Source organism: Squalius cephalus (assembly GCF_949319135.1).
Source record: "Squalius cephalus genome assembly, chromosome: 16".
NCBI lineage: Eukaryota > Metazoa > Chordata > Actinopteri > Cypriniformes > Leuciscidae > Squalius > Squalius cephalus.
In genome coordinates this window covers 14486308-14507960 of record NC_137137.1, presented here as the reverse complement: position 1 = coordinate 14507960, position 21653 = coordinate 14486308, and the positions used below count along the sequence as shown (strand labels likewise).

The 21653-nt window shown below is 37.3% G+C and overlaps 4 protein-coding genes across 5 annotated transcripts; 1 reads left to right on the top strand and 3 right to left on the bottom strand.

Annotated features, from left to right (window-relative positions):
* Positions 1-151: 151 nt before the first annotated feature.
* amt (aminomethyltransferase) lies at positions 152-6593 on the bottom strand. Its single transcript, XM_079897418.1, has 9 exons — positions 6396-6593; positions 5116-5283; positions 4821-4901; positions 3651-3782; positions 3269-3347; positions 2970-3115; positions 1524-1704; positions 1298-1453; positions 152-1071 (listed from the first exon to the last, which is right to left on the bottom strand). Exons 1-9 carry the CDS (start codon positions 6504-6506, stop codon positions 893-895), a joined length of 1233 nt encoding a protein of 410 aa, XP_079753544.1. The 5' UTR covers positions 6507-6593; the 3' UTR covers positions 152-892.
* A 106-nt stretch (positions 6594-6699) lies between these two features.
* LOC307173874 (uncharacterized protein) lies at positions 6700-12517 on the top strand. Of its 2 annotated transcripts, XM_079897421.1 has the most exons (5): positions 6700-6767; positions 7238-7300; positions 8511-8666; positions 8740-8943; positions 11056-12511. In XM_079897421.1, exons 3-5 carry the CDS (start codon positions 8522-8524, stop codon positions 11211-11213), a joined length of 507 nt encoding a protein of 168 aa, XP_079753547.1. In that variant the 5' UTR covers positions 6700-6767; positions 7238-7300; positions 8511-8521; the 3' UTR covers positions 11214-12511. The 2 variants fall into 2 exon arrangements, with proteins under 2 accessions (XP_079753547.1, XP_079753548.1); XM_079897422.1 differs by lacking the exon at positions 6700-6767 and having other exon boundaries at positions 7096-7300; positions 8511-8654; positions 11056-12517.
* On the bottom strand, positions 11475-18935 carry hyal3 (hyaluronidase 3). The gene is made up of 4 exons (XM_079897417.1): positions 18775-18935; positions 14303-15237; positions 13109-13198; positions 11475-12916 (listed from the first exon to the last, which is right to left on the bottom strand). The coding sequence occupies exons 1-4, from the start codon at positions 18827-18829 to the stop codon at positions 12656-12658; spliced, it is 1341 nt and encodes a 446-aa protein (XP_079753543.1). The 5' UTR covers positions 18830-18935; the 3' UTR covers positions 11475-12655.
* Positions 15973-19701, bottom strand: naa80 (N-alpha-acetyltransferase 80, NatH catalytic subunit). The gene is made up of 2 exons (XM_079897420.1): positions 19637-19701; positions 15973-17046 (listed from the first exon to the last, which is right to left on the bottom strand). Coding segments are annotated over exons 1-2 (783 nt in total). The 5' UTR covers positions 19639-19701; the 3' UTR covers positions 15973-16265.
* Between the last annotated feature and the right edge of the window lie 1952 nt (positions 19702-21653).

Here is a 21653-nt window from a genome sequence, read left to right as displayed (position 1 = left end):
CTGTTTATTAATTTACTTACTAACCAACTAAAATTATTCATCGTAAAACGTTACATACTTTACACCCAGTTACTTTATAATAGTCAAAGTCATTGTCTGCAAATAACCCAAATCTAATATATTATAATTCATTTTTAATATATTTTATTTTAAATCACAGCCCACAGTACAAACAGTATTATCACTGTATTACTATATTACCAATCAGGTAAAGGTTTATAAAATTATATAAAATAAAATTGTATTATTTAATCACATCCCAAAAAAAACAAAACAAATGTAAATGTTCTTTCAGACAGAAAGGTTTCACAGTGAATTGGTCTGAAGTTAAAAGATGATGACATTAATTAATAAACTATACCTGATAAATTAGGCACTTTTCTAATATTACAGTATATATCTCATTCAGACTAATATTGTTAATAATACTATCATAGAACTATGACACTAAAGAAGTACACTGGCATAAAATGAACCAGATGTGTAGAAAACTTTTTAAATGAATCTTACAGAGTTCTCTTTAAAAAAAAAAAAAAAAAAAAACACCTTTCCACACTCTCACAAGTGCTCTATGTTAGACACACACACACTAACAGCAAGTGGCCCTATCCCACATCCAGAAAGTCAATCTGATTTGAATTCCTTGTGAAGTGGCCATAACGTTGTGCAATTATTACAAAATGTTCTGGAATGCAATTTACTTAAAATAGCACAAAAGTAAATTGTGTGTTTAAAGTTTGCATTATGGAATGCTCAATGTTGATGTGTGTCTCAGGCTTTACATAATCTCTAATATTGGTTTCCATTCCAGTGGTAATCCAGTGCTAAATACTTCCAGACAGATCTAGGACAGACCCTCTCTTAAACGCAGACGGGTTTATGATCAGTAGGTCTACTGGCCCATGTAGTACTTGGTGGGCACGAATGGCATCTTGCTGACCACTGCTGGCACTGCTTTTTTCCTCACTTCCACCTGGATTGATGTGCCCACTTTACTGAAGCCAGCTTCCACATAGCCCATGGCAACGTTTTGCTTGAGGCAGGGGGAGGGGCATCCACTGGTGACCTCACCTAAAATAAAGTGGGCGGGAAATAACATTTGTTATTGTTTCAGGCAATTCAGAATCAGTTCTTTCTTTTGGGAGACAATAACTATTGTGCACTTTGATCTTTGAAACTTTGCAGACCTTTTACATCCACAAACATCTATATTACACAATACATGAAAGGTAATACATGAAAGGTAATTTCTGAAAAAGCATAATAGTGGCACTTTAAACACAAATGCATTTGTTACCTATAACCCTCCCATCGGTTGACAGGATGGGTGTGTGTTGTCTGACAGGTGGTCCAGTGGAGATCAGTCCCACTCTCTTTCTCTGAGTCTTTGCCTTTATTTGTGGAACAATAATGTCAGCACCAGGGAAATCTAGTTCCTGTCGACGGCGCTTACCTTAACACAAACCAATAGATTAACACCCAATACACTTTCATGAGAACTGAAAATAAAAGTCTTGACGCACCTATAGTCCAGACAAGACTTGCTTCCACAGGTGTGGTGGTCTCATCAATGTCATTGCCATAGAGACAAAGTCCTGCCTCCAGCCTGAGACTATCTCTGGCACCGAGACCAGCGAGTTTCACCTCACTATTGGCTAAAAGCTTTTCAGTCAGCGAGACAACGTCTCCAGGTGGTACTGATATCTGAATAAATCATGTGTACAGACAAGAAATTCAACTTTACAAGCAAGCAACAAAAAATAAAGACAAACCAAGCCCTGCCAAAAAGTGTTTAAAACTAGCTACTTATTTATGTTAGATCATATTTTTTTATCAGATCTAATAGTTCCTATATTGCAAAAACAAAATATGAGATTTGAGCCTCTAATTACTTATAATACCGGTAGTCATGTTTCTGAAAGAAGTCTCTTATGCTCACCAAGATTGCATTTCTTTGATCAAAAATACAGTAAAACAGTTACTGTAAGTCAGTTAAAATAACTGTTTCTATGATCCTTCAGAAAACACAAGGAGTCGAAAATTCTGATTTGGTGCTCAAGTAACATTTCTTATTATTATCAATGTTGAAAACAGTTGTGCTGCTTAAAGGAGAACTCCGGTAAATTTTAACATTGAGCTCATTTTTTTGTAAATTTGGAGTGCTGTCAATACAGAGAACAACGACAAAAATCGGTGTTGCCTACACCGTGTTATCCTCTTTTTAAAATTTGCACCCTGTTGACTTAAATGGGGCAAGTTTTAAACCTGCTTTTAGCCTCTTAACATCCTTGATGTGTCATTACAAGTGCCCAGCCATGTGAGTGATTCCTTTAGAGTGAACGCGGGTGAATCTGACTGCAGTAGATGTGAAAGAGATGAATAAAAATGATGTTTATTCAGCCAGCGCACATACCTGTATTTACATCCTGTTTTCGGCTGAAGTCCACAGTAGTCGATTGTCGAGTTCGGGCGCATGATCGTACGTACTAAACCTATGCACGTGAACTCGACAATCGACTACTGTGGACTTCAACTGAAAACAGGATGTAAATACAGGTATGAGCGCTGGCTGAAATAACATCATTTTTATTCATCTCTTTCACATCTACTGCAGTCAGATTCACCCGTGTTCACTCTGAAGGAATCACTCACAATGGCTGGGCACTTGTAATGACACATCAAGGATGTTAAGAGGCTAAAAGCAGGTTTAAAACTTGCCCCATTGAAGTCAACAGGGTGCAAATTTTAAAAAGAGGATAACACGGTGTAGGCAACACCGATTTTTGTCGTTGTTCTCTGTACTGACAGCACTCCAAATTTACAAAAAAATGACCTCAATGTTAAAATTGACCGGAGTTCTCCTTTAATATTTTTGTGGAAATATATAAATCTTATTGACAACAAACTTCTGAATTGTAGTAAATAATATCAGGATAGTTGTCATACAATCAGATGGAGATCACACACACCTCAACTCCATCCTCCCCTGTATATCCACAGCGTGTGACCCTGCAGCCCTGGATGCCAAACACTGTGGTCAAAACACTGGTCATAAAGGTCAGCTTCCTGAGGTCATCACCCACACCTTTCTGCAGAACTTGGTCCATTGATGGGCCTGCGTATACATGAAAAAACATACAATCAATCAAATGCCTGAAAATGTACATAATACATTTAAAACACACACACACACCAATGTATTCTAAAGGAATAAATCAGGAATGTGTACAGTATTACCATGCAAGTATATCACAGATCCACAACTTACCCTGCAGAGCAATGAGACTTTCTTCCATGAACTCCAAATCTACATCATAACCTCCTGACTTAAACTCCTGCAGCCTGGCCTACAAACAAACACAAACTTGTGAGCAAAAAACACATGCACACAAATAAACATAACTACTCATAAATAAACATTAAACTGCATTACTACATTAATGAATCATACCCAATAGTATGTAATAAAACTGGAAATGAAAAAAAATGTTAAGGAATTTGGATGCCGCCTTGTGGTGTTTCATGTTAATATAATCTTTGCAATATCTACATTACTTTTTCACAGTCATTATTACAAATATTTAAATGCCATGATCAACCAATCACAATCAAACGATGAGCATTTTTTATTTTCATGAACTTTTACTGGCCTGCATATGAGCAGAGTCTTTGTCTGCACAGCCAGCATTGGAGACAACATACAGGTACTCCTGATCTGTCTTGGTCACAATCAGATCATCCATGATTCCTCCTTTAGCGTTTGTGAAGAGGGAGAGAGTGCCCTAGGGGAAAAAAATGTTTTTTGGATGACTAAGCAATTTTTTTTTATTATTTAAAGCTTTTCTTCCCTATTACGATGTATATCTAAATGAAACGGATTCTCGAACATGTGTAGGGCAGAACTTGACTTTGTCCGTTGGGAATTGATTGCATGGTTGTGGTTTGCTATTGATGCAATCTCATGTGAGTGACAGGTTGGAAGTAAGGAATGTATTGAAGGGAATACAATACGTCAATATGTTGATGTCTAGAGAGAAACACAATGAGTTTGAAAATACAACATCCAACAGATATCCACTACTTTTCAATTCATTTTACAAAAAAAGTAGCTTGAATACCTCTGCTCTCAACTATTAGAATACGGACATAACGTTTACTCTATCTTCTGATCACACTGCAAAAAAAAGTGATGTTCTTCCACAGTGTTTTTGTCTTGTTTTCCAGTACAATTGTCTAAAGATTCTTAAATTAAGATGCAATTACTGGAGATACAAAAAGTCTTGTTTTCTGTGAAACTGATCAAAATGAAGTGAGTTTACGCTTAAAACAAAAACTTCATTCTTAAAACTTAATTAGAAAAATCAACTTAATTCAAAGGGATGTTTTTATAATAAAGCATAAATGCACTTAATTTTGTTCTTCATTTTACATTTGCATCTTAAGTATATAAGATGTTTAGATATTTGTATTGGAAAACAGGACAAAAATACTGATGAAGATATTACATTTTTTTGCAATGCATGCAACATTTAATGCCATAACTTTTTTCATAAAGTCTTTCTGTTCTGATTTTAGACCTTTTTAAGGCCTTAATTTGTGTAAGGGAAAAATAAGACTTTTTAAGACCTTTTTGAGACCCACAGAAACCCTGGAAGTTATTTTGATTACAAGGGCACATTCATCTGAAAAAATAATGATGTGCACAGATAATTCATTTATAATATACTGCAATAATATTCCATAAAAAAACAAGAATGATCCATTTTTGATTCCATGGTGACTAAATTTGCGGTTATTACCACTCTGTGTGTGCATCATACCTGGTTGTCTTTTAGTTCAGCAATGTCTCCAACAATCAAAGACTCTATAAACTTCACTCTGTCTCTACCATAGACTTTAGTCTGAGGAGAAAGCAACAAATCAGACACATTCAGACGCACTTCACACTACTACCTCATAATACTGAATATCCAATATTGTCAGGAATATTGGCACTTTAAACTGATGGAATTTTCAAATCACACAATTTTTTACTCTATTAAAATCAGCATTGGGTAAAAAAAAAAATCCTACATACACCAACAAAGGCAGTACTTTGAATGTCTACACACTGACCTGCAGCATGTGACTGACATCGAAGATGGAGCAGTGCTGGCGTGTGTGCATGTGTGAGTTAATGTGACTGTCTTTGTATTGCACAGGCATACTCCATCCCGCAAACTCCACCATCTTCCCACCCTGAGCCCTGTGGAAATCATATAGCGGGGTCTTCTTGGGTGCCACCTAGATACAGAGAAAAAGCAGTGCAAATAAATCATGTAGGATAAATACAGTTAATATTTATTTAATAATAATAAAAAGTATAATATTAATAGTTTTTTAAAAACTTTAATTTCCATGGAATCTTATATGTTGTCCAGCATGGGTTTAATAAATAAATTCCACAATGAATAAGATCATGTGCGTGATACTAAATCAGCTTATGGTGTGGTACTGTGACCTTTGACCTCAAGGACTGGCTCCTGCCTATGTGTCCAGCCACTCACCACACATTAGGCCACATTAGCTATTTACAGTTTACGAAACCAGTCCAAAGTCAACTAAGAAGTCTGAATGAGAGACTAGGACACTATCTGATCTACCGAGAGAGTGTGTGTTTGAGACTTTATCTTTATTACTTTAGGTGTCACACACTGTTAAGAAGTTCAAGAGAATTCAGTGTCCCGTGACCCTATTACCAGTTCAATTATTTTAATATTAATCATTGCAATTAGTACACATGTACTTTTCATAAGATCATATTATTTGAGATACTAAAGGGAATATGTGGTGTAATTAATCTGTCACACCATGAGATCATTGGAAATGAACTAGCAAAGGCAGAAAGAATAGCAGAGCATGACCTTATATATATATATTTTTTTTTAACTCAAAAAAACTCAAACTGCGCTACTCATTGTCTGCGTTTGATGACGTTACAGGGTGTTACGTACGAAATAAAATATTGCCAACTTAAGTGAACTTCTACAAAGAGAGCAGAGAGAGTGAGTGAGAGAGCAGTGAACACTCCGTAGGGACCCTATTTTAATAGTGGTGCATCAGTGTGTTTCAGTGATTCAGAGTGAAAGCCGCGAGGACCCTGAACGGATGGACGCTCTCGTGCTCTTAATTAGCGCAGCAGCAGCTCGAGCGGACACTGGCAGCAGATGCGTGTTCCTCGCGCATGAACGACTAAACTAAAGCAATAAATTCAAAATCATTCAAGATAAGAATTACACTGAAATGCACCATGCAAACTTCCCCATTATACATCTTTAGTCTTTTTTCACGGTTTTGCAAAGACTCTGGTTTATTTAGTTAGCAGATGATTTTGACGATCCCAGTACCGTGCATACCTCTGTGGAAGCTTGTCTGTCCTGCCGCCCCTTTCCCCCCAACCCGACAGTCCGCGTGGTTTCCCTTGAAAGTCGGTTACAGAGTCCGTTTGCTAAAGCCCGAGCAAGCATGTTGTGTTTTGTTTAGTTTCACACCAATTCTTCAAAAGCCCAGCGCAGGCAACACGACCTCACTGTCAGCTCGTTTGAACTCGAATCACTCGTAATTCTGCTTTCACTGCAAAACAAGGAGCGTGCCGTATAAATTCAGAGAATCCTGGGAAATGTAGGCTAGTTAGAATACCTGACGTGCACGTGCGGTTGAGAAATTCCCACAGCCCATAAGAATATGGCGCGTAACTTAAGAAATATAATATTAGAGGTGACAAAGAGGTAACAAACAAATATGGCAACATACAATTATTTTATCTATGAATCTGTGACGCTCAATGTGAATCTTAACTCGTTCTGCTAGCTATAGCAAACCAATTCGCTAGTTTGTAAAACACAATCATTTATATATGTTGTAGTTTTTATTCTACCCCAATACTAATTGAAGAATCTAGTGGATATAAAAATTCCTATAGGCTACTATTAAACTCTCTAGCGCTAGATGTCAAAATTGTAATGCCTGTATCACAAAATGCACACAGTCTGCATGCTACTGAATGATTATTTGGCCCCAAATCTATAAATAACCTCTCTTCTCGTCCATGAGTCTGCAGCTATTTTTGGTCTGGGGATTTTGAGCTGTGTTTAGGGGTAGAGGTGCCAGGCGGACGAGACGGGCACAGAACGTTCAGACCGTATGAGAAGGAGACCATCCAAATCACAGCGGCTTTCTCTACCTTTCTTTTCTTTAGTGTTTGTCCACTACGCAACCACGCAACAGGCGTCCACTAGCGTTTGATGAAGCCAGTCTGAGGGTAAGTTTACACACGCACAGGCATCAAGAAATTTGTTACGTGTCTGGGCCATAGAGACATCAAAAAGTTGAATTCACATGAATTCACCCTATCTCAGTTTGATCTATTCAGCCAATATTCTTCTGAGACTATTCGCATGAGTCCTGGTTTAGGGAATGATGAGATGTTTGGTGAATGCAGTGCACTTGTGTTTACTGTCTTTATCTGAGGTGTGGGCTATGGGTTGAAAAGACTAGATTTTGAGTGGCAGTGTGAACAGTATCAAACAAACAAATGTCCCTGTTTGTTCAGTAGATAGGACTGCTGTTTCCAGGCTTTGAAAACGTACAACACAAGTAACACAGGATTTTAGTCATGCATCAAAGTGGGCAAAATGTTTGAGATAAATATAGCTGTTAAAAAGAAACAACACTTTTGCATCACATATTTAACATCAATAAAGCTGCACTTAACTGTAAAACTATTTGGCATTACAGTTAATTTAGTGTTTATTCATCATGGGGTTGGAGTCATTAACACATCTAAATGTCTTCTGCTCTTTATTTGTTAGGAAGAATAGTTCACCCAAACATTACAATACTGGCATCATTTATTCACTCTCATGTTGTTCCAAGCCTATATGCGTTTCTTTCTTCTGTTGAAGACAAAAGAAGATATTTTGAAGAATATTGGTAACCAGGCAGTTGACTGTATAGCCATAGACTTCCATAGTAGGAAAAAATACCATGGAAGTCAATGGCTACCATCAACTGTCTGGTTACCAATATTCTTCAAAAAAAAATTATTTTGTGTTCATCAGAAGAAAGAAATTCATACAGTTTTGGAACAACTTGAGGGTGAGTAAATGATGACAACATTTTCATTTTTGGGTGAACTATCCCTTTAATGGAAACACAAAAGGAGAAAATCTGAAGACTGTTTTCCTTGCTCTGTCTCATGAAATTCCAATACTGTTATCAGCTTACTGGAACACTTCAATTTCTCACATGATGAAGTTCACATAGGCCTATGACAAAGCTATATAGACCAGGTGCTTTTGTGTCTGTAGCCAGTTCCCATTAAATGTAATTGCGGGAAATATTTCATGGAGGAAAGAAAGTCATGAAGGTTTGGAATGGCATGAGGGAGGGTAAATGATGACAGAATATATATATTTTTTTATTTATGTTTTAAATATTTAAATCGGGTTTGCATTCTGTCTGTTTCTCAGTAGTGGGAGTGATGATGAAGTCCACTCCTTCTCCTCCTCCAGCATTTGTTCGTGTCAGCGAGCGAGACCTGACAGAGATTGAGCTCCACTCGGTCGATTCCATCAATGACCTGCACCGCACACACTCTGAACAGCACAGCAAAGGTATTTCATCATGTAAGAGACTGTATGTATGACTTTAAAATCCTTGTTGGTTTCGATACAACTCAAACCTACCTCTCACTGGCAGGGGTTCAACCACCCCGTCCACCACCTCCTTCCTCCAACGGGAACCTCCAGATGCAAGATCGGGCAGTTGTCTATCAAACTGGTCAACCAGCCTGTATGAGCCGACTGAATGACATTTGCACTTCCACTAGACGACACTATTTCTTAGCATGTGCAGCCATCATTGCGTTCCTCCTCATTCTCATTCTTATCTTCAGTTTTTTAGGTGAGAATATCTGTTTGTTTAAGCTAATTAATGTGTTTTAAGGCTAAAATGAAAAAAAAAAAAAAAAGTTGGCTTCGATATAAGTTAAGCTCCATTTACAGCTTTTGTGGAATAATGTTGACTTATACAGAGTCCCTAAGGGGACACAATGATGGGAAAAAAAAAAATGAGATGGGAGGAAAAATTATATTTCAATGCTTTTGCGTTCTCTCACAAAAGTATTGTGTTCTCCCGAGAAACGTTGCATTTTTACGGAGCTGTTAGAGGGACATGGTGATGAGGGAAAAAATATGATTGTAGAAAAAATTATGTCTGAGCATTCTCTCTCTAATGTTTTGCATTCCCCCGAGGAACTTTGCATTCACTCGCAAAATGTTTGCGTTCCCCCGAGAAACTTTGAGTTCATAAGTTTTGCGAAGGAACGCAAAGGTTTGCGAACTAATGCAAAGTTTCTTGGAGAAACACAATTTGTTTTTGAGCGAACACAAAGTTTCTTGTTGTTAAAGGGTTAGTTCACCCAAAAATGAAAATTACCCCATTATTTACTCACCCTGAAGCCATCCTAGATGTATATAACATTCTTCTTTCAGATGAATACAATCGGAGTTATATTAAAAAAATGTCCTGGCTCTTCCACACTTTATAATGGCAGTGATCAGCTGTATATTTTTTTAAGTCCATCAAAGTGCATCCATCCATGATAAAAGTGCTCCACACAGCTCAGGGGGGTTAATAAAGGCCTTCTGAAGTGAAGCGATGCGTTCTTGTATGAAAAATATCCATATTTAAAACTTTATCGACTAAAATAACTAGCTTCTGGCAGGCGGCCGTACGCATCGATTTACGGTGGAAGAGTAACTCTTGGCCTGACGCATGATGAACGCTGAAGCGCAGAGTATAGAGCAAAACAAAACACCAGTCACGAATTAGAAGTCTAAAATTACAATTTTTAAAGAGAAATGTCGGAGGAGTTTAAGTTTGTTGCCCAGCCCTGTTTGTTTGAACCGCGAGAGGCGTCAAAGCTTATGCTACTCCTACATCCCATGAGTTACTCTTGTGGCGCAAGTCGACTTGCGTAGTATGTATGTGGTCGTCTGCCGGAAGCTAGTTATTTTAGTCGATAAAGTTTTAAATATGGATATTTTTCATACACGAACGCATCGCTTCACTTCAGAAGGCCTTTATTAACCCCCCTGAGCTGCGTGGATTAATTTTATCATGGATGGATGCACTTTGATGGACTTCAAAACAGAAACAACCATTCATTGCCATTATAAAGCTTGGAAGAGCCAGGACATTTTTTAAAGGGTTAGTTCACTTTTTGTGCGCAAAAACAAACAAAAATAACGACTTTATTCCACTATTCATTTCCTTCTCTCTGGGCCTCGTAGTGTTTTTGCGCTGCGCGTCTGTGTTGCACGTCATCACGCATCACACACATGATCAGCGTCGGCCAATAGTGAGCTTACGTGGTGACGTGTAACACAGACGCGCTACGCAAAAACACTACGTGAACCAACTAGAGGCCCAGAGAGAAGGAAATGAATAGTGGAATAAAGTCGTTATTTTTGTTTGTTTTTGCGCACAAAAAGTATTATCGTCGCTTTATAAACTTAAGATTGAGCCACTGGAGTCACTTGGACTATATTAACGATCTCTTTAATAACTTTTCTGGGCCAGCAAGTTTCGGTCCCTTAGAAGCCTATGGAGGAGTGATCCACCACTCAGATTTCATCAAAAATATCTTAATTTATGTTCCGAAGATGAACGAAGGTCTTACGGGGTTGGAACAACATGAGGGTGAGTAATTACTGACAGAATTTTCATTTTTGGGTGAACTAACCCTTTAATATAACTCCGATTGTATTTGTCCGAAAGAAGAATGTCATATACACCTAGGATGGTTTGAGGGTGAGTAAATCATGAGGTAATTTTCATTTTTGGGTGAACTTGCCCTTTAAATTGTCAAAATTACTTTCTGTGGTAATCCTCATTCTGCGGATGCTGTGGACAGAGCTTTTTGAATACATTGAACCCGGAACATTAATTTAGAGGGCCTGTTAAACTGTTATTTCACCAATTAACATCTGTTTTCTTTTACTAACCCTCCAGTCCTGCAGAGCAGTGCTCTCCACACACTTCTGGAGATGGTGAAACAGAAACAGGAAACAGCTGAAGAAATCTCCCAACTCTTACAACAGCTGCAGCAGAGCAGAGACCATAAGAACATATCACTCGACAGCAGAAACACTGCACTGACACAACACTGAGAGAAGAGCACTGATTATGAGTCTGCTAATGATCCAGAACTTTACGTCAATGTGTGTGATTTTCTGTCTTCTATTACTCTGGTGGAATCCATTAGTCAATTATCTTGCTCAAAAACATTCACTTACCCTGTTTGTGGAGTGTGAACAGACAATGTAGTGATTTAAGTGTTGTTTTTTACCAGTATTGTTTTGTACACGTGTTGGCAACTTGCTACATTAGTTTCACTACAGAAAATAATACAAAACCACACAAGGAAATTTGGAAAGGATATGTTAAATATATTTTAATTAGTTGATATCACTGTAAACAAACATATTAGATTGTGACATAAATCATGCTTGATCAATGATGTTTTGAATGAGCAAGAACATTCACTATGGTGAGCTTTTGTGAGTGCTTTTGAGAGCACAATGACTGTAAATAATTATATAGACCATGATGTTCTATTTATGAGAAAAAATTATTTTAAAAGAATTAAAGAGTAAAAAAAAAATTCTACATGACATGGATCTTACATTTTGTCGAGTTTTTGAAGCACTTTAAAGTTGACGAAATCAAAATTGACTTAATTATGTCCCTGGTCTTTTTGTTTATGATTTATCTGTGCTTTTAAAATGACTTTCTTTTTATGTTGCAATCAAATTAGATATACAAGTCATTTCAAGTTAAATTTCATTAAACTGGCTTAAAAATTATTTGAATTTGTATAACTTATAAGTTAAAGTAATGTAAAACCATATGTTGCCATGATTTACTGATCACTGATGTTTTTGTTGAAGCCGCCATTCCACATTATTTCTAATATTTTTTTTTAATAACAGCGGTTTATTTTTTACAGCATGATTTCTGGTGAAAAACTACATGCATGATTCTGCGATTAAATCTCCACTAATCAGAGAATCGAAACAATGAAATCAGGGCAAAAATACATTCTAGTGCCAACCCACTCCCATAAAGTGCTGCGAATGACGTAACCAAGTCCTAATCAAACTACTTAAATATTTATTTTTATTTTTATTTCAATAATATCATTTGCAATGAGATTATAGTTCTTCTTCTCATTATAAAGCTAAGTACACAGTCTTGAACCTTTCAAATACTTTTTTTTGCTTCAAATTAATAAGTTGTGCTTCATCTCGTAGCATGTTGGTTTGGTTAATAACTTATAACTTTTGAACACTTTTTTTAAAGTCCCTACAGTAAATAAATGAATGGGAAAAAATACTTCCAGAACTGTTGCACTCAATTGGACAATGTTAATAAACAGCTAAATAGCTATTTAGGCACTGTTTAGCAAAGATTCAAATCTGACTCCATTCTGGTATGTAACACCCACTTTTCACCATCCAATCAATTCCTGATGGTCCCACTCAACATTTTTTTTTCATTGAATATCCTGTTTAACTCATAAATGTCACATTGCAGAAATGATTGCACATTCTTAGAAATTATTTTGATCACATTGTTCTCCGCTCCATCCTTCATAACACACACACTTGAACTTTGACCTCATGTCGCTGAGAGGAAGAGCTTCATGGGTACCATGTAGAGGGATCATGTAACCCGAGTGAGGGTCCTGACGAGCACAGCGTCCCTGGGAGTTACACATTCTTTCGCTGCAGTTCCTCACACTGGCCTGCAGGGCGGTGACATACTCTCCTAATACTGAGCCTAGGTAATCACGCAAGAGGGCGCACTGCCGCTGGAAAAAGACAGAAACTTATTATATATCATAACAGCTCCAGCAATGACTAATGATGAGGCATGTGCTAAGTCTAATATAGAATATTATACATTTTCAGTTTGTATATGACAGAACTTTTTTCATTAGGTTATCACACAGACAGCGGTAAATCTAGACCATAAACTTTCACACACAGGTTAACCTGCTGACCTTGGATTTGGCGAAACTCAGCTCGCCCCATAACACAACTCCAGCGGCACCTAAAGCAGCACTTTCACCAAGTGTGTGCTCCAAATCCGTCTGAAAAGATACACACGATAACGTTTCACACAATAATACAGTTTTTAAAGTCAGATCAGCCTAAATTAAGACACTCTAAGCTTGAAACGAAAGTACCGGTATGTGAATGCTCTAGAATGGGTCAGAGCAAGTGATGTTGAAATGTTGTTTATGAATAAAAGCTAAAATACAATAAAATATTAATATAATTAAATTAAAAACTTAAACCAAATGAAAATTACATATGTTTGCTTTGCAAATAACTGAAATAAGTTCAGAGTTAAGTAGGCCTACTAAAATGATAAACTGAAATAAAGGAAACTAAAAAAAAAAATTAATTGAAATAAGATGAAATAAAATGTAAATATTAGATGAAAAAACTAGTACAGTAAACCCTGAAATAAAAATTAATTAAAACTATTTAGAAATATACAATAATAATTAAATGACAACTACTAGAATGTAAACTAAAATTAAGTAGAAATTTAAATTAAATAAAAGCTAATTGTAAATATTAATAAAAATAGCCATAATAAATAATACTACAATAACAGTGGTCAGAACTAGGGATTCACAAATTTTATATTCTGTCTGTTTCTGAATTATGTTCATATTCTCAATAACCTATAAATGTCTTATATAAAAATGCTTTAATATTTGGTATAAATAAAAGAACACTAAACACTCAAATTAATCATTTTAAATGGATATTAATTTTGAAATTTGCTAAAAATTACATTTCACAGTGTTGATAAAATAATGTTTTTTAAAGATTGATTGAATCTATCGCCCCCTTGAGTACGGAGGTTAGTTACAGTAACAGAACTGCATGCCAAGTTTCTAGAGTAATGCATTGTTAAGCGCTTACAATTTATTGGCCAAGAATTCCCATACTTGAGCTTGGATCTGGGCTAAAGGAGAACCATCCACTTGAAGATGAGGATGAAGTGAATCACTATTACTGTACTGGGCAAAAGCTCGGAACTAATCCCCCTCCTCTTTTAGTGTCTATTCTGGTTGGAGGTGAAGAGCCCACTAATGCATGATAAGACTGGAGCTCGGAGCTCTGACCTTCACAATGTGAAACACTATGTGGAAATGGTCAGGGTGTTCTTGTGTAGGTACCTGATTCAGGAACGTCAAAGTGTGTGAGAACGCCACTCTGGTGTAGGGAAAAACAGGAAGTGCTTCAGTGCCAAGTGAATGCTGGGATGCCACTCGGAGGGCCTCAAGTACACGATGTCTCACCATTAGTTGAGCATGTGTATGTCCTGCCAGCTTACGCCACAGATAAATGCTGGGATACAGGGCGGTGGAGTGTTGCCATAGAAACGCCAGTCTATCATTCAAAATCTCTGTGCCATTGTGACACTGCCCCGTGTAGCCGCTTTGTCCTTGGCCATGATTGTTATAGCAACCGGGAAACCCATAAAACCCCCATAATCCCTCTGGGCAGAGGCGAACACCAAGGCGCAGAGTCTTTTCCATAAACGCTCTTGCCGCTAATTCAAACTCAGCCTTCGCCTTGGATTTCACTTCCTCCTCTGACATATCTGGATGTTTCCACCTAACCAGCTTTTTCGAAAATTTCCGATATGCAATTCTGGCCCCGAAGTTCCACATCCATATGGGCTGCCACGCCTCCCAATCTAGCACAGCTAATCCGCTGAACATCCGTCCCAACACTTCAATGATCTGCGCCTCAGCCAATGAGAGATGAGCCTTTAGGAATCCTTGTTGAGGCAGGCCACCATTGACTTTTGACCCCTGACGGTTGATGTAGGGGTAGAGGCCCAGACGGCGCTGATAAAATATGCTCATATTCTGACCCTGAAATCTCTGCTGTGAGTTATGTATAATGTTGTACTGGCGCAGCGGCAGGGAGACTCCATACCGACGCTGACATCGAGCTGTAGGCATATTCCAGATCACTGAAAAGCCACGCCTCCCGATGACAGACTCCGCCCCCTGAACCATATTCTGAACAGGGTTGCTGGGAAACAAAATGGCTGATAGGGCTAAGGTGAGGATGGGATGAATAGAAGATCTCAAATGCATGCCTATGAAATACACACAATTAGTGTCATTCATTGTAAGTGACATACCTTGCAGCAAATAATCTAGAAATGAGTCTGGAACTATTCAAATTGTGTACTTGGTTTAAGAAAAAATACTCATCTAAAACTGCTAATGCTTTATAATTATTAATAATTATTATAATTATTGTACACCACTTTTATGAGCTCATGAGATATTACATGGAAGGTTTGTACTGTAAAGATGCACTACAAAATTCTGGCTTCTCTATCACAATCTGAGTTTGAAACAAAATATCATTACATTTTTAAAATACATTTATAAATATATCTAATATGCACTGATCCCTCTCTACATACATATACAGTCTCAGGTTGCTATTTTTCTTTTTTCATTCTTTATTTTGCAATTCACAGGTTTAATGCATTATATTTCTTATTACTGATATATTTAAAACTTACAACAAATCGATTATTTTTGTATTATACTGTATGTTTAATATTTGTGTCGTATGTAAACAAATAGAAAAAGTCATTTTAAATTGTAATATTTCAGTTTTACTGTATTCTGAAGTGAGCAGCAAGCATGGAGACTTAATTCAAAAGCATTTAAATATCTTCCTGACCCCAAACGTTTGAACAGTCGTGTGCATTTTAACATAAAATCCCAATGTTGATAAAAAGGAAATGCCCATAGAAACATTACTCATCAACAACCCAACCTCAAACGTGATCCTATTAAATGACAAGCACAAAATGTGAAGTTATAGAATGCTTTTATTTTTATTCTTTAAATAACCATTTGAAAGCAACAGAAAATCTCAGCAAATACATTTCCTTTAAGAGGGTTGTGATAAAAGATTTACCTTTCAATCATTTTTAAAATATAAAAACAAAATAAATAACAGTTAAAACAAAGTAAACTGATTAAGGCACATTCAGATTGTCACAGTATTTCCAGTCAATACAGTTCAAACGGGATCTCCCTTGAACCTGTAAACACTGTTTTTGTGTATCCCTGAATAATTACAGACTGAAGGAGTGTATGAGTTTCAGATGTCCTTGTGCATCCAGAAGATGGGCAACCCTCTGTTGTCTGTGTATGGCGTTTGCTCCAAAGTCTGACTTACTGGAACCCAGGATGAAAGAGGACAAGATGGAGGAGGTGGAGGAGCAGAAATAGGGGGAGGAGGACAGGAGAGTAGAGGAGGAGGAGGTGGTGGTGGAAGAGGAGGAGGAGGAGGTGGTGGTGGAGGAGGAGGTGGTAAAACAGAAGGTGTAGATGGTGCAGGATTGTTAAACAACTTAACATCACACTTCCTCTCTTCCTCCTCGTTCTCTGTGCTTCTACAGAACTTGTGCAACACCTCCATAGGCATGAAGGAGGCCAGCGTCCCGACACTTTGGACAGGTTTGGACAGCACAAACCCCAGATGGGCGTAGAAGTGTTGTTTATCATGGGTGGTTAGGCACAATCGGGTGCAGCCCCGTCCTTTGGCATACCGTTCAACAGCCTCCATCAGGATACGGCCGTACCCCTTCCCTCGCAGCGTGTCGCACACCACCACCGACTCCACAAACAAACTACGGCTCCCCAGGACACGGGACAAGCGGGCGTGGCCTATTAGCTTCTCGTCTTGACTCCGCCTCTCCCCCTTCAGCAGCAGGAGACACACAGGATAGCTGTGGCTCGACTGGCGGAGTGAGTGAATTCGCGCCCCCAAGCTGCGTTGCCATTGGGCATTGAGTAATTCAGCACACGCCTCCACTAAGTCCCAGCGCTCATGAAGAGGTTCGGATCGAACTACTGCGCAGCTCACGTCGCCATCGCACCTGCACACACGCCAAGGACACGGGGTCAACACTGGGGTCAGAGAGTGTCGCTTTTGAACAGCTCAGGGATTACTTCGCAGTTTAAAGCTTTCTTTATTTAAAAAAAAGTTAATTTACTACTAACCCCTGTGTTGTTATTACTTTTTTCTTCTGTGAAAGACTATATTTTGAATTCAAACATGTTGTTTTGGACCCCATTGACTTTCATTGTACAGAAAAAGACAGCTTTCAGTTCAAAATATCTTCTTTTGTGTTCCACAGAAGAAACTTCAATACAGGTTTGGAATCATGTGAGAGTGAGTAAATGACAAATTTCCATTTAAAGGGATTTTACACCCCAATATTACATTTTTCTTCCTCCGTTATGAGCCATGCAGTGTGCAGAACAGAGGAGTCTCCACTTGATTTCTTGAAAATCACTTATTTTCTACAGTTATTTCTTTAACTTGTCGCAACAGCAGTTGTTTTCAACGCTCAACAGTTTATCACATCACTTCCACGTGTCATTTTCACATGCAGACAAAAGCTAGATTAATAAAATCATTGTAAGTAATTCTAAGCACTGAAGCAATAAACACAAGCAGAAACAATGGCAACAACCTATTTCATGAGTAGTTTTTTTTCTCATAACACATTTTCTCTGCTGAAGTTAAAATAGCAGAAGAAGCTGTGTGGTCTTGACGTGTGGCTATTGGGTTTGTCTGAATGTGTGATTCCTGTTACACCACATGGACTTTATGCTAATGTGAACTAGTCTAGAAAAGAATACAACTGTAGACGAGATTAAAAAAAAAATGTAGCTTTGACATTTGTGTTCAAGTTCAGTTTAGACACATTTTCAGTATGTCTCAGAGCTATGCAAATTTGCTGGTCAGAGTTCAGCAAATTAAATAACTTCGGTACAAACTTCTTCGCTTTTGCTTGCATTTCTATGTATGAATGGAAGTTAATAAATCACCCAAAATTGAGAGTGAGTAAATTACAGATTTTTCCTTTTAAAGGGAATACTCTGCCATCAGTTATTCACCTTCGAACTATCCCTTTATATCTAGAAACCATCTAATATGATGTTTTCAATGCACCTAAAGAGCAGGGTGGGCAGAGGTCGATATAATTCTGATATATAGGCCTATATAGCAGTTCATGACCAATCATGTTCATGTTCAATGATAAGCACAAAAAAAAAAAAAAAAAAAACAGCTGAAATGAAACAAACTTCTATTTTAGATAGATTAGTTCACAAATGGAAGCACGGTTTGTTGACCAAGGGGACAAAGTTGTCGGCTGATAATACCCAAAATATCGGACAATATGATTCATCACTAGTTAGGACATTTTAATTATGAACAGAACCACACGTATAAAAATAACATGCATTTCTCATATTCACTTCCTTGCTTTCTAATCTAGTTTTCTAATAAGCCTGGCATTGCATATTACGAATATTGCTGTCTCTTTGACTAATTGCTTTAGTTCCTCTTTTGTAAGTCGCTTTGGATAAAAGCAACTGCTAAATGCATACACGGATATGTAAAAATGTAAATGAATGATAGTAATAGTTTCTTTGCTAAAATCAAGGATAGAACCATCAATGGACTAACAAAAAAGATGCAACCTCAGATTCAGCATGTCAACATAAATTATAATCCATTTTCACTCCAACTAAAAAACACAAATCTACCAAAACGAAAACACAGAAAAGTTTGAGAATAAAATAACCAGCCTCACCTGCGGTGCTCAGAGAGACAGAACTGCCAGTTAATATTTCAAAACTGTCTCTCATGCAACCGAGGGCTAAAATCAGGAAACAACAGGCTTAAGCGATCCATTTCTCTGTAAGCTTCCTTTAACACTGGCCTGGGGTCAGTTTAGCTGGTATCAATTACTGTGGTTTTAGTGTGGAGAGACTGGTTCTAGATCAGTAATGAAAGGAAACAGCTTTCAACAGCTATTTTAACTTTACCATTGCCAAGTGTGAAATGCTGATGGGAAGTGTGTGGGTTTTTGAAAGGGTTGTGCTATAAATGTTTGCAGGCCCTAATATGGTGAGAGACGTAGTAAAGCTATCTAAAGTAATTTAACATGTCCATGGAATTTCATGTCCATTTTTGTCTGGTTTACTTTCAAATCAATTGAGCTCTGGTTATAAGCTGAACCTTGATCTATTTGTTCCTCTCTCTCAAATAGAGGTGTATTCAGGATAATTGGAGAAAAAAATTCGGTCATCTCAATGGCAAAAATAGGTGTCCCGAATTTACCTGTAGCCTAATCTCCAACGAGGGAGTCATTCATCGTCAAAAGCAATGCGACTCTCTGACAAGAATTGAGGGGAGTTTGATGTAGCATTTTTAAATATGACATGAGATTATAAGATATCGTATTACGTTTATAAAATTAATTGCTAAAAGCTCCTTCTTTAAAACAACATTAACAGCATGCCGGAACAGTCAAGAGCACAACACAGACTTCAGAGAAGTGAACAGATAAACAAACACAGCAAGCGGTTACGATTCGCGTTCGACTGCTTGTGAGAGACACATGCAATTTATTTTGGATTTAGTTTATATGAGTTCTAATCTGTGATACCTACATGCTGAAAACTTTATCGCTGTCACATCAGCTGTCTTTAGAAATCTTCCTCTTCTTCTAGTGGAGAAGATGAAACAGCACGAGTCGATTTACTGCCACCTATTGGACCAGCTCTCCAACTCTTACACTACACGAGTACATAATCTTGTGCATTCTGGATGATCGATATTATTATTATACCATATATTAGTTTGAGTTTTAATTATAATTATACCATATATTAATAGTTTTACAAGCCCAGACATTGCAATCAATCACATACAATTTGTATGTCTTTTTTAGACCAAATTATGATATTTTTAAAAGTGTTTTTAATAACCAGAAGAAGTCATATATTTTAAGTATAATATATTTTGTATTGTGGGGAATAATGAATATCAAATTATTACTTGGAAAATTACAATATTTGTTCCAAAAGTGTTACAATGTAATATGTAGGCCTACGCAAAAATAACTAACTGAAATAATTTTTCACTCTTTATTATACATTACCTGAAAAATGCTAAATTTTATGACAGATTTAAAAAGTTTAAGATTGAAACGACGCCATGAGCTTTTAGAAGAGGCTAGCGTTCTAAACGACTCTTTCTCGTGCTCAGTCTCTTCGACTCCACATTTAATAGGGCCATACGAGTAGGCTACGTATAGAGGCCCCGCGGATGATGTAGCTGTTCTTCTCGTGGGATAAATGACGCTTATCTTAGTAGGAAACTCCATGTTTGCGCTCCGTTGGACGGGGTGGTTATTCTCTCTAATTAAATGAGCTTTAATGCAATAGCTCCCACCCGACCCAGTCCGATCACATAATGCTTGTTAATCCCGGCTATAAATCTTATTTACAACATGAGTTCTTCTTCCAAATAACGAAGAACATAAATGACCTAAAAATTATGCAATAAAATTGTAAAACACTTCAATGGTTTACAAAATAGGCCTTAGTTCACCAAAAATTATAATTCTGTCATAATTTTGCCTATTCACCCTCATGTCGTTCCAAACCTGTATGCGTGTCTTTGTTCTGTTGAAGACAAAAGCAGATATTTTAAAGAATGTTGTTGCTAACCAGCAGTTGACGGCACCCACTGACTTCCATAAGTAGGCCTAGGTCTATTTTATTTTTTTCTAATTTTCCTAATCGAACTGTCTAGTTGCCAACATTGTTTAAAATATCTTCTTTGGTCTTCAACAAAAGAAAGAAACTGATTAATGTTTGGAACAACTTTTGAAAATGTTTCATTTTTGGGTAAACTGTCTTGATTTAAACACTTAAAAAAGTAAGATGAAAAAAAAAGTAAGATGTTATGTAACATCCAAAGTCTTACATAAAACCAGCATACACGCAGAATACAAGAGTAAATCGTCCTCACAGTCGTCAGACCCGATTGCAAAATGGAACTTTAGAAATGTGACAGGCTTGATGATCAATGACAGTAAAACAAATACTAGGCTATATTGACTTCTGAAACATTTTTGTTATGTTTACAATCTTTTCTCAGCAAATACTGATACAGGCCGTTGTGTAAGGGTCATTTCAACTATTTAAAACTATGCTCCCTACCCTGACGAGGCCTGTGGATTCCACGGAAAACCAAACAGCAGGACACACGGTGCTGGAGGACAAAGCTTGTGACAGGGACTCTGCAGCTCCACTAGACTACATTTGTTGCAAAAGTGATATAAACGCTGCAAGTTAACAGTTGCCTTGTTGTGGGACATACAGTACACAGCATAAATGACACCCCATCATGAATCTAAACAAATTTTTAGAATATTTAAAATATTTCTTCAACTTCCTTGTATAATGTCCTAGCAAGTCTGGTAGATCCATTACCAAAAAAAAAGCCTGTCAATATTAATCAGGAAAATAAGATTTTCTTATCAAAAGTCATAAAATGTTGTTGCAAAAAAGTTACAAATAAAACTAAATTTTCTGGTGCAAGATAAAGCCATTTTTGAGTAACAGGTGAGTATTTTCAACCAAAACATTTAAATAGGTGTAATTTCTTGACAGTTAAAAG

Bases quoted from the DNA above. Each gene is read 5' to 3' on its own strand.
- hyal3 (XM_079897417.1), bottom strand. From the start codon at position 18,829: ATGAGAGACAGTTTTGAAATATTAACTGGCAGTTCTGTCTCTCTGAGC. The intron at 15,238-18,774 runs GTGAGGCTGGTT...TGTATTTCATAG, and splicing joins TGTCTCTCTGAGCACCGCAG to GCATGCATTTGAGATCTTCT. The intron at 12,917-13,108 runs GTCAGCAGGTTA...GTCTTTTTCCAG, and splicing joins TGAGTTTCGCCAAATCCAAG to CGGCAGTGCGCCCTCTTGCG.
- LOC307173874 (XM_079897421.1), top strand. From the start codon at position 8,522: ATGATGAAGTCCACTCCTTCTCCTCCTCCAGCATTTGTTCGTGTCAGC. The intron at 8,667-8,739 runs GTAAGAGACTGT...TCTCACTGGCAG, and splicing joins CAGCAAAGGTATTTCATCAT to GGGTTCAACCACCCCGTCCA. The intron at 8,944-11,055 runs GTGAGAATATCT...CTAACCCTCCAG, and splicing joins TCTTATCTTCAGTTTTTTAG to TCCTGCAGAGCAGTGCTCTC.
- amt (XM_079897418.1), bottom strand. From the start codon at position 6,506: ATGCTTGCTCGGGCTTTAGCAAACGGACTCTGTAACCGACTTTCAAGG. The intron at 4,902-5,115 runs GTCAGTGTGTAG...CTTTCTCCTCAG, and splicing joins ATGTCAGTCACATGCTGCAG to ACTAAAGTCTATGGTAGAGA. The intron at 3,783-4,820 runs GTATGATGCACA...TTTTTCCCCTAG, and splicing joins CTGAACTAAAAGACAACCAG to GGCACTCTCTCCCTCTTCAC.